The sequence below is a fragment of the Gekko japonicus genome, unplaced genomic scaffold (genome assembly GCF_001447785.1).
Source record: "Gekko japonicus isolate JY-2015 unplaced genomic scaffold, Gekko_japonicus_V1.1 scaffold1099, whole genome shotgun sequence".
NCBI classification, from domain to species: Eukaryota; Metazoa; Chordata; class Lepidosauria; order Squamata; family Gekkonidae; genus Gekko; species Gekko japonicus.
Genome location: NW_015174874.1, coordinates 128099 through 140074, shown reverse-complemented (window position 1 = coordinate 140074; position 11976 = coordinate 128099). Strand labels below are relative to the sequence as shown.

The 11976-nt window shown below is 47.8% G+C and overlaps 1 protein-coding gene across 2 annotated transcripts in view; it reads right to left on the bottom strand.

Annotated features, from left to right (window-relative positions):
- GMEB1 (glucocorticoid modulatory element binding protein 1) overlaps positions 1-9203 on the bottom strand; it is a 31991-nt gene extending 22788 nt beyond the window's left edge. Inside the window, exons 1-3 of one of the 2 annotated variants that reach the window (XM_015424836.1) lie at positions 9156-9203; positions 3099-3249; positions 2389-2471 (exon numbers count right to left, since the gene is read on the bottom strand). In XM_015424836.1, the coding sequence (XP_015280322.1) occupies positions 2389-2471; positions 3099-3226 (211 nt within the window). In that variant the 5' untranslated portion in view covers positions 3227-3249; positions 9156-9203. Of the gene's footprint in view, positions 1-2388; positions 2472-3098; positions 3308-9155 lie in introns of both variants that reach the window. The other variant, XM_015424835.1, reaches the window with a different exon arrangement.
- Positions 9204-11976: the final 2773 nt, after the last annotated feature.

Genomic DNA, 11976 nt, shown 5'->3' with positions numbered 1-11976 from the left:
CCCCCCGCGGATCCCTTCCCGCTGCGGCGGGGGCCGGGGAAGCCGGCGGCAGGGCTCTCCTGGCGTCCCCCAAGCCGCAGCACTCCTGCGCAGGCCTGGGGGATGCATTGGCGGGGCTCTCCGGCCTCCCCCGAGCCACAGCGCTCCTGCGTGGGCCCAGGGGACGCAGCAGTGGGGTTCTCCGGCCTCCCCCAAGCTGCAGCGCTCCTGTGCAGGCCTGGGGGACGCAGCAATGAGGCTCTCCTGGCATCCCCCGAGCTGCAGCGCTCCTGCGCGGGCCCGGGAGACACAGCGGCGGGGCTCTCCAGCCTCCCCCGAGCCGCAGCTCTTTCGGCGCAGGGAGCTAGGGGCAGGGCTTGCCGCCACCGCCATTAGCGCAAGCTCCTGGGCTGCTGGAGCAGTGCTCCGGCGCACTCCGGCACCAAAAGACCCCTGGTGGTAAGACTAACTTTTTGAAGCATCTTACTAAGTTCAGCCAGTTGACCTACAATCTCATCAACCACAAGTAATGCAACACAAAACTGTGGGTTCAGACCAACCTCATTTCTTTCTTTGATTGAATGATGAGCTTACTGGATCATGGAAACGCCATTGCCATTGTTTACCTTGATTTCAATAAAGCTTCTGACAGGGTTCCCCATGATGTTCTGATGGGTAAACTGGAGGAATGTGGACTGGATTGTAGGATAGTCCAGTGGCTAGGGAACTGGCTGGAGAACTGCACGCAAGGGGGGAAGGTGGGTGGATGTGAATAAGATGCAATTCAAGAAGGATAAGTGCAGAGTTCTACATCTGGGTAACGGAAATGGCAAGCATCCATACTGGATGGGGGACACACTTCTGGTTAGCAGTGCGTGTGAACAAGATCTTGGCGTATGGGTGGACTGTAAGCTAAATATGAGCAGTCAGTGTGGTGCAGCAGCAAAAAAGGCTAATGCAATCTTGGGATGTATCAGCAGAGGCATAACATCCAGATCTCAAGATGTCATAGTCCCGCTTTACACTGCATTGGACAGGCTGCACGGTAGAGTACTGTGTGCAGTTCTGGAGGCCTCACTTCAAAAAGGACAAAATGGAGTGGGTGCAGAAGAAAGTGACAAAGATGATCAGGGGCTGGGAGACTAAGCCCTGCAAGGAAAGCTGAGGGATTTCAGAATGTTTGGTCTTCTTGAGAAGAGGAGGTTGAGGGGGGACATGATTGCTTTCTTTAAGTATCCGAAGGGCTGTCACTTAGAGGAGGGAAGGGAACAGCTGTTCCTGTTGGGAGCAAAGGACAGGACTTGAAATAATGGGTTTAAATTATGGGCTGAAAGAGATCAGCTGGATATTACGGAAAAAACTTTTACAGTAAGAACAGTTCAGCAGCAGAATCAGCTGCCTAGGGAGGTGGTGAGCTGCCTCTCACTGGCAGTCTTCAAGCAGCAACTGGATGAACACTTGTCAGGGATGCTTTAGGCTGATCCTGCACTAAGAAGGGGTTTGGACTGGATGACCTGGATGGCCCCTTCCAACTCTGTGATTCTCGGATTCTAAGTGTTCAGGAAGAAACTCATCACACACCTAAACAAGATCTGCTGATCATCACAGGTGACTGGAATGACCACGACCCTCAGTTTGCAAGACCTGAGAATGGCTGTTAATGACAGGACATTTTGGAGAACATTAATTCATAGGGAGGAGCTGCGGTGGCTCAAGTGGTTAAGATGCTGAACTGCAGGCTGTGGAAGGTCAGTAGTTCAACAGTTCGAGACCCGAGTGTGCCGCATGACGGAGTGGGCTCCCGTCTCTAGTTCCCGCTCCTGCCAACCTAGCAGTTCGAAAGCAAGAAATTGCAAGTAGATAAATAGGGACCACTTCGGTGGGAAGGTAACAGCGTTCCGTGCGCCTTGGGGTTTAGTCATGCCGGCCACATGACCACGGAAACGTCTTCGGACAGCGCTGGCTCTTTGGTTTTGAAACGGAGATGAGCACCGCAACCCTAGAGTCGGACTCGACTGGCTTTCGAACAAGGGAACCTTTGCCTTTTTAATTCATAGGGTGGCCATGTTGGAAGCGACTTGATGGCACTTAACATACACACATGACACAAAATAGTGTTCCAGTGTAGTACACAATTTAGGCTACATTGGGGAACTAAAACAATGTAACACAGACACCTCAAAATAATCACACCCCTGAAAAGAAAGTAAACAACAGCACAGAGGAAACGATAATACACCAAAGGCATTTGGGAACATGAAGAAAGTATGCAGGGTGATCTATCCTCGGAGAACAAACCACCAACCCAGGCATATCTGGCATAAGGGAAGCCTGGTCCATGCAAAGTGCAAATCATACTCCCCGTGACTCAACAGAACTGGCATTGATCCCCCCCCCCCCCCCCCCCCCCAATGCCTTCTTCAAGCTTGTGGATTGTGTGCGTTTCAACAGCCACTACAGCAGTGCTGGTCTCGGAGCCCTCTTGATAAATCCTGTTATAAAAATATCTATCAATAAAACAAAACTTATCTATAGCACAGGAAGAGAATCTCAGCAAATGGATGAAAACAACAACCCAACATTGCATTTTTTTTAAACTGCTAGTTTCTTTTTTTAATATGTGTGTGCGCGCGTGCATGTGAGTATGACTGGAAATCATGACAACTGCTGGTGACTGACTGTGTGTGCAACTGGAAGTCATGGCGACCTCTGGTGACTGACCCTACTGCGGGGCTGGAGGACATTCAGAGAGGTGGCTGAGTAAAGCCTGCCCCTGCCTCCCACCTCTGATATTCCAAGGAGGTCTCCCATCCAAGTACTTGCCAGAGTCGACCCTGCTTAGCTTCCGAGATCTGATGAGACGGGGCTTGCCTGGGCTATCCAGGTCAGGGAAACTGCTATTTTTTTCAATGGTTATCCTCCTAGTGTCAGTTTTGGTTTTGTTACTGTAATCTGCTTTAGGGGGCAAAAGATGGTATATAAAAATGCATAAATGAATGAATGAATACATCAATTTGAGCACACAATGCAAAGTATATGAGGCCTGTTTTTGTGTCTACTCACAGATTACCAAATTCTTCACCTTCTGAATATGCACAGAATGAAGAGGATCCACTTACCCTTGCTGTACCGGTTGCAGTTGCAAGATCACTTGGGTTTTGGTATCTTCTGGATTCCCTCCTTCATTTCCTTCCGTTGGCACGACCACCACATCCCCAACAGGGATGCTGACTTCAGCATTTGCCATTTGCTCACATGAAGTCCAAGAAGCTGGGCAGCAAGTGTGTTAAGAGTGGCAGACAAACCATTTATTGTATCCACGCAACATCTATTATAAGAACAGGTAGTTACAGAAAAAATGAAAAGCCCTACATTTGTGCATAAACCTCAGTCTGTCTAATTCTTGACACCTCCGAGCTAGGGCATCCTCCCCTTGCCGCCATTTCTTGTGGCCACTCTGGTGCAAGACTGGGTAAGATTCAACAGTTTGTGAATTCAAACAACTACACTTCATACTAACTGTGATTACCAAAACAGCTGTAAATACTAGGAGACACCCCAACTAGATGCCAACTATTTGATAGACCATCTGCATTCAGGTAGCACAGGCCACCATAGCTTATTGCAGTGATCCTCAGTGTGGTGCCTAGGGGTGCCATGTAGCCTGCTGATGTGTTTCCTAGAGCCTATGTGCTTCTTGAGTCTTGGGGACAAAATCCAAAAGGTCTTGAATAGAATGGGGAGGGGGGACCCAACAGAGCTTCAAGAATCTCCCTAACAGCTGACTGACTAGCAAATCTCTGAACTCATCCTGGGACTGGGTAGGGCTTTCAGCTTGGCCAAGGACACAAGGCATTCTCAAGTCTCCGGGCTTGAGAACCTCTCCTGGTGTCTGCCTAGGGAGCAAACCCTCCCACGGGGCAGACTGTGGCTCAGTGGAAGAGCATCTGCTTGGTGTGCAGAAGGCCCTAGGTTCAATCCTTGGCATCTCCAGTTGAAAGGGCCAGATGATAGGTGATGTGAAAGACCTCAGCCTGAGGCCCTGGAGAGCTGCTGCCAGTCTGAGTAGACAATACTGACCTAGATGGACCAATGGCCTGATTCAGTATAAGGCAGCTTCACGTGTTCGTAACTAAACAACACCTCTTCCTCAAAAAGGAAGAGCAGATCTCAGCTTTCCTCTTCTCCCTCAATGAACATGGTATTTTAGAAAAGGCCGGGGTCATATCCTTTGTGTCTGCTGGTCTGAGTGCCCAGTCTGAAGCAGCAGACACTGCTGTAGAAGGATGCTTGGCTTGAAACCTCCCAAGATTTTTATGATTGACCTTTTCCCGTGGCAGCCCTTTTGTGGTAGTGCACACTATCCTTTCTCAAAATTCCAAAATTTTAAAAATAACAGAAGTGCCCACGGGCTCAACCAGATTTATTGTGATGTCTGAATGCAGCTTGTACATATACGGTACATGTGACACACAATGTTCCCTCTAAGCTGTGGAGTCTTGTGAGCAAAAAGTCTACTTTGTGAGCCTACTGGCATTAGAGTTGTGAGCGAGCGATTGGGCTCCTGCATAAATTAGTTTGCTCTGGAGCCATCCCTTCCTGAGCGAAGACAAAAATGTGTGAGCTGGAAGCTAAAAAACTGTGAGCTTGCTCGCACTAACTCAGCTTAGAGGGAACACCAGTGACACATATATGTACATGCACACTGGAGTCAAGAGACATCCAATACTTAACAACTACTGGCCCAGGAGAATAAGTCAATGATTAATTAATGCTAACACTTGTGCATGCACACTAAGGATATTTAAAAATGCACTCTCAACATCTCTCCAAAAAAGCAACATAGAGATAGTGCTGCATGAGCAATAGGCAATGGAGCTTTGGGAGCCTCATGCCGCTCCTGTGGATCAAGATGGAGATTTGTGCTCACATTCTGCAAATGTGCACCTCCCAACCACATCAAAAAGAGGTCAGCTGGAGAAAAGGACACAAATCTCACGAAGAGAAAAGCCTTCCGTAATCATTAGTCAGGCTGGGAGGAGAAACAAACTTTCTGGGGGGAAAGAGCTGTTTTATTACATATATTTGTATGCAGCCCTTCAGGAACACTGGACTCCAAGTGCAACGTGGCACAGACAAAATTCAGTGTGTTGCAGGAAGAAATCTCTCTGAGCCCACTGGCAGAGTCTATCATTCATCTGACTTGCTTAGAAACATCTCAGGCATGGCTGGGAAAACAAATCCAAACTCCTAAGGTTTCCACTGCTCATGAGACACAGGGGTGGATGAGTCAATGGTGGGTCAGTGAAGGCACCAAGAATGTTATGGGACATAAAAACACAGTGTCAGTCTTTGGGATAAGACACATTAGATCTAGTATGTGAGATAAATGAGTGAGATGCAGCTCAGTATCAATATCCAACAACTCCCCATACACTAAGGTTGCCAGCTCTAGGTTGGGAAAAACCTGGAAAGTTTGAGGGTGGAGCCTGGGGAGGGTGGGGCTTCAACAGGGTATAATGCCATAGACTCCACCCTCCAAAGCAGCCAATTTCTCCAGGGGAACTGATCTTGATCATCTGGAGATCAACTGCAACAGCGAGAGATCTCCAGGCACCACCTGGAAGTTGGCAACCACACTGTACATATGCCTTCTCTGTTGTGGCCCCCAACTTGTGGAATGGCCTACCTGAGGAGGTCAGGATGGTTCCCACTCTCCTGGCTTTCTGGAAACTACACAAGCAATAGAGTTGCACTGAACCAAATGATTCACAAGGATACTTGGATAAATTATTAGGGACTGTGGTCTATACTACTGTCTTTAACTTGCTGAAACTAGCATCCTACTATGTAATTTTGCATCATTTAATGTGTCATGTTATCACTTACACCAGGGGTGTCAAACATGTGGCCCGGGGGCCAGATCAGGCCCTTGGAGAGCCCCAATCCAGCCCGCAAGGCCCTGGCTGTTTCCTACTTCCATTTGCAGTTCTGCTGCTGCCGCCATGTTACAGCTTGCTTTACCAGTCTCTCTCAATCGCACAGGAGAGATTGATAGGCAAGGCTCTCCTGTGCGATTGAGAGAGTCTGGCAAAGGACTGGCTGAGGCTCCCCCCCTCCTCCCAGGGGGAGGGAGGAAATGAGCCAGAGCTTGCTTCATGGCCAGGCTGCAGGAGACAAAGGGCAGCCTTTTTCTTCCACTGGCTGAGGCTCCTCCCTGAAGGGAGGGAGGGAGGGAATGAGGGAGAGTTTACTTTTCTGGACTGCCTCAGTTGCACAGGAGAAAGACCAAGCGCCTTTAAGACCAACAAAGTTTTGTTCATGGTATGAGCTTTTGTGTGCCTTGCTACAGTGTGTGTGTGTTTTGTTGGTCGCCTTATGCCAGGGCTTTTCTGGGTGCAACTGGGCTCCCTACCCCTTTTCACTATATTCATGCCCTCATGATCCAGACTTTCTCAGTAAGAAAGCAATGTGAACTATTTTAGAGGAGGAATAACAACAAGCCAGTGAGGTGGATTAAACTGAGAGTGTGTGTCCAGACCAAGTTCACACCCTTTGTTGGAAGTCATAGTTATTGCAATATGATGTAAGGTAAAGGTAAAAGGTTCCCTTGCTCGAAAGCCAGTCGAATCCGACTCTAGGGTTGCGGTGCTCGTCTCCGTTTCAAAGCCGAAGAGCCAGCGCTGTCCGAAGACGTTTCCGTGGTCATGTGGCCGGCATGACTAAACACCAAGGCGCACGGAACGCTGTTACCTTCCCACCGAAGTGGTCCCTATTTATCTACTTGCAATTTCTTGCTTTCGAACTGCTAGGTTGGCAGGAGCTGGAACAAGAGACAGGAGCTCACCCTGTCTTGCGGCACCCGCGTCTTGAACCACTGAACTACTGACCTTCCACAGCCTGCAGTTCAGCGTCTTAACCACTTGAGCCACCGCAGCTCCGAGATTTCTGTAGTGAATGTCAATAAATCAAAAGTAGGTTTGCAGCTTACAGATTCACACTTGACCAGCATACTCAAGATTGCTACAGCACAGACATTTTGATGCAATAATTCAGAGCAGAGGTGTCAGTTATCAGAGACTGTTAAATAGACAAAATATTGCAAGAGTGCTAGTGTTTTAAGCATATTTTATTTAAAGTTTAAAAAGTCTTTAATTGTGTTTGTCTGTGTTCTTTATAAAGTTTATATCTCTGCTACCTGGCATTACATTTTATGACACACTTGGCCCGGCCCGACACGGTCTCATTTATGTCAGATCCGGCCCTCGTAACAAATGAATTTGACACCCCTGACTTACACTCTGTTTCTGTTTTCAGATTTCTGATTAGCTGATTACTGAGTGTCCTATCCTGTTGATTATATACTCATTCTGTGTAATCTGCCTTGAGTCCAAGTGAGAAAGGCGGACTATAATGTAATTTTTTTAAAAAAATCTTGTTTACTTCCCAGAAAGCGAGTCAGCCTTCAAAGACTAACCCTGGGGTTCAGATTCCAGCAAATTCTAGTCCCGAAGCCCAACTGTGTGTGTCAACATTAAGTCTCACTAAGTTTTATTCTCCAGTAAGTGTGCATAACAGTGCAGCCTTAAACCCAGTCCTCAAGAAGGGACTTCGCAGTGGCTTTGTGTGCTCACCCTCAACCAGGGTCCTTGGTGTTTATTAGGCCATACTGGGTGGAAAATCATGAGGACCCAACAAAGTTCTTATTATGGGGAGGGAGGGGAAGAGAAGGGTAATTCCATTTGTTTTTTCATTGTCTGCGGCATATTTTGTCTGATACCCTTTGGGGCATTTTTTTCTAATTTTTGCAATCCTAGTTGTATTGCACTGTTTACTTGATGTCTCATCTCTTTGACTGAATTGTTTTACAACGTGTAATTTTTCTTGAGTCCCAGTGAGAAAGGCGGGTTCTAAATGAAGTAAGTAGATAAATCAAATTTTAAGGTGGGCTAACATCATAAGAATGTATTAGGAGGTCTCACAGTCCACATTTCTTCTTTCTCTTTTATTATGGTTAGCAGCAGATGACATTTGGCCTCTCGCATTTCTCTCTTTTTGAGGTGAGTTTTCTTCCATCACTTGTAATAGCCAAGCGGCATCTTTAAGATCAACAAAGCATGCACACAAAAGCTTATACCCAGAATTAAACTTTGTTGGTCTTAAAGGTGCCACTTAGGTATTTCAAGTGATGGAAGAAACCTCACCTCAAAGAGAGAGAAATGTGAGAGGCCAGATGTCATCTGCTGCTAACCATGATAAAAGAGAAAGAAGAAATGTATCTGAGGAAATGTGCGCATGCACACAAAAGCTCATACTTTGAATAAAACTTTGTTGGTCTTAAAGGTGCCACTGGACTCAACCTTTGTTCTATGTCCATTTTTGCTCAAAAAGCTTCTTGCTCAAAAAGCTTATGATAAAATAAATAAAAACATAAAGTCATCTTTGCATGGGAAGAAGTGGGCTCTAGTTCAGAAAAGTTTATACTGGAATAAAATTTTGTTCAGTCCACAAGACTCCTCTTTTATTTTAACTCCATGAGATGTCTGGTTTTGGGGACACCTTTTAGTGTTTCTGGTTTTGGGAGGCCAAAACCTCTTTCTTTTTTCACGGGTCACACAGTAAACCGGAGTGTCTCACACTGCTGCCTGACAGGCACACATCCAATATGTTGGGGGATGGGGAAACCATACAGACATTAGGAATTACAGCTGTTTTGAACGCCTGCCTGTCAGAAAGAAACACGGAAGTGGAGCATTTAAAAATGCCCGACAATCTCCCTCCATCCGTAAAGTGCCACGGCCTCCCCCTACCCTAACCCGCTCCTGTACATATCTTCCCCGCCCTCACAAATACCCTCCACACGCAAAATGGCGAGTGGTTGGGGCTCCCCGAAGGAGGGGTGTGGCTTCCTCGAGGCCCCGCCCCCTCTCCTAGCTCCAGGCCAGGGGACGCACCAGACGTAGCCCTCCTTCCCCCTCCCTCCACCCATCCACCATCCCCCCCCCGCAGCGGCGCGGCGACGTCCGCTCTGCCGGCGGCGGCACGTACGGCGGCGGCTAGCGGCCGTGCGCTCTGAGCGCAACCCCTTCCCCTCACCCCCACGCACTCTGCGTCCACGGCCGGCCTCTCCCAGCTCCCGTAGCGCGGCGGCGCCCTCCGTTCCCCCCCCCCCTTACCGTCTCCGAGAGCAGCAGAGTCCGGGGCTGAGGTGGGGGGATGGGAGAAAGGAGTGAGCATGCGCAGCAGCTACACGGACTCGGCCGCCAGCACTTCCGGCCGCCTCCTGCCTTAAAGGGGCCGCCAGCAATAGCGCCGAACCGCCTCCGTCGCCCCTTCTTGGGGAATGAGTTATACCGTGGCGTATAGCGGGTGATACTCAGGTTCGATTCCCAGCATCTCCAGTGAAAAGAATCCCACGAAAACTAGGCAGGAGAGACAGGATGATTTCGAGTCAGCCTGGTGTGGATAGAATGGAGATCCAGGTTCGAATCCCCCACTCTGCCATGGAAACTCGCTGGGTGATCTTGAGCCAGTCATACACACGCTCACTTTAACCTACCCGACAGGGTTGTTGTGTGGATACAGTGGAGGCGAGGAGGACGATGTGTGCTGCCCTGATTTCCTTAGAGGAGAGGCGGGGTTAAAATGTAATAATTAGATGCCTTGAACAAATATGTCGTGTGCTAGGTAGAGGCGGCTGTCGCTGGCGGTTGCTTTTTCGTATGAAGCGGCCTTCTGCCGAGCGAGGCAGAGCTTTGGACTACCAACATTAGTCTTGTCTACTCTCGCCGGCAGCAGCTCTCTGGGGTCTCAGGCAGGAAGTCTTTCACCGACTAGTTGATCCTGGGGACTCAACCTGGGACCTTCTGTATGCAAAGCAGATGCTCTCCCGCCGAGTCAGGCCTCCTGCATAGGGGAGGGGGCAGTACCTCAATGGTAGAGTAGGTGCATTTCATGCAGAAACTCCTATTAAAAAGGGGATCTTGGGAAGCATTGAAAGACCAATGCATGGTCCTCTCCTTGGACACTCTGGGTATCTGTTGTTTAAAATCAGGTGCCCTGGGTCCAGTTTGGATCAAGATCACAAGGGGGGGGGGGGTTAACCCTTCCATATCATTTTTCCAGTCTCACTACTTGTCCCATTTTTAGAGGGGTGAGATGTTTTTGTCAATATCTTGGTCTCTGTGAGCCCTGCCTGTGACCTTCAGTTGTCCATCTTCGGCATTCTCAGCCCTCCAATGGTCTTCTGCTTGAGAAAGAGGATTTCTGGTATTAATGGGATTTCACATGTAATAGGACTTCACGCCAGAATTTGTGCTGATGGTGATATGCAAGTAATGATGCCAGATTTTCAGTTATGGGGATTTTTGAGAATGTGCCTTTTGTTGGGCATTAAAGTAACAGCCACTCATATGTGTGATCTGATATGATGGATTTTATGGTTTGCTGTGCCATTTTAGAATTGTTAATAAAAATAAATCTGACAAAATGGGCTCTGGCCTATAAAAGCTTTTTTAAAAAAATGCTACAAACTTCTTTGTTACATATGTTTTGTTAGCATTATTGAATGAAAGTAGTTTTAGAACTATGCTGCTTTCATTTAATGCACCCAGTGTGCGCACAAAGGCAGCTCTGAGTTCAGTAAAATCTACCCTCTGCATATTCTGTTGGAAGTAGTACATCTTTTAGGATTAGTCAATGGGAAGGGGAATTCAAATGTTAAATCAGTTGCTCATAAAACTTTTCCAAAGGCACGAGGATTCTTATTAACTATATTTAACTGCGTGAATGTTTTAATATTTAATTCTTATCCATGCCAAGGATGTAGGTGTTCAGTTTAACTTACTAAGGCATTTCTGGACGTCTAAGGGGTAACAGATCAAGCTGGATAGCTGTGTTAGTCCATCTGTAGCAGTAGAAAAGAGCAAGAGTCCAGTAGAACCTTAAAAAGGTAAAGGTTCCCTTGCTCGAAAGCCAGTCGAATCCGACTCTAGGGTTGCGATGCTCATCTCCGTTTCAAAGCCGAAGAGCCAGCACTGTCCGAAGACGTTTCCATGGTCATGTGGCCGGCATGACTAAACACCAAGGCACACAGAATGCTGTTACCTTCCCACCTAAGTGGTACCTATTTATCTACTTGCAATTTCGTGCTTTCGAGCTGCTAGGTTGGCAGGATCTGGAACTAGAGACGGGAGCTCACTCCATCATGCGGCACCCGGGTCTTGAACTGCTGAACTACTGACCTTCCACAGCCTGCAGTTCAGCGTCTTAACCACTTGAGCCACCGCAGTTTAAACCTTAAAGACTAACAAAATATGTGGCAGGGTATGAGCTTTCGTGAGCCACTGCTCTCTTCTTCAGATATATATCAGGGGTGCCAAACTCACGAAAGTTCATACCCTGCCACATATTCTCTTCAAGCCAGCCATTTTGATAGGTCTAGGGCAGGAATCCCCAATCTTGTTAAGCCTTTGAGCACTTTTGGAACTTGTAGAAGAGGGACTGGGTGCCACCACAAAATGGTTGTCATAGGGGTGGGGGGTAGTTAACCACAAACTATCAGGAGGTTCGAAGCCTAGGGTATTCTGATCATGGAGGCAGCTGTTTCCCAGATAGATGCTTCCTGCAAGTACAAAGGTGACAACTTCTATGCTGTTCTGAAGCACCTTCTGCTCTAATGACAGAGCAGGGGTGCCAAACTTTTTAAAATGTTGGTGCGCCTTTGAAATTTTGGAGCAGAGTGACAAGGGCCACTACAAAATGGCTGCCACAGGAGGCAGAGCCAAATACAAAATGGCTGCCACACAAGGTGGAGCCAAGCACACACACATATGAAGACAAATTATGGGAAATACACTGAAGAAGCCCAAGTAGAGGAAGAGAGGTAACACACACAGAGAAGAAAACAACCATTATGGGCAAGAGAGGATTAAAAAAAAAAGGAGGCCAAAGTGGGGAAAGGGGTGGTCCGTTGCTCTGGTGCTTCCTACACTCCCA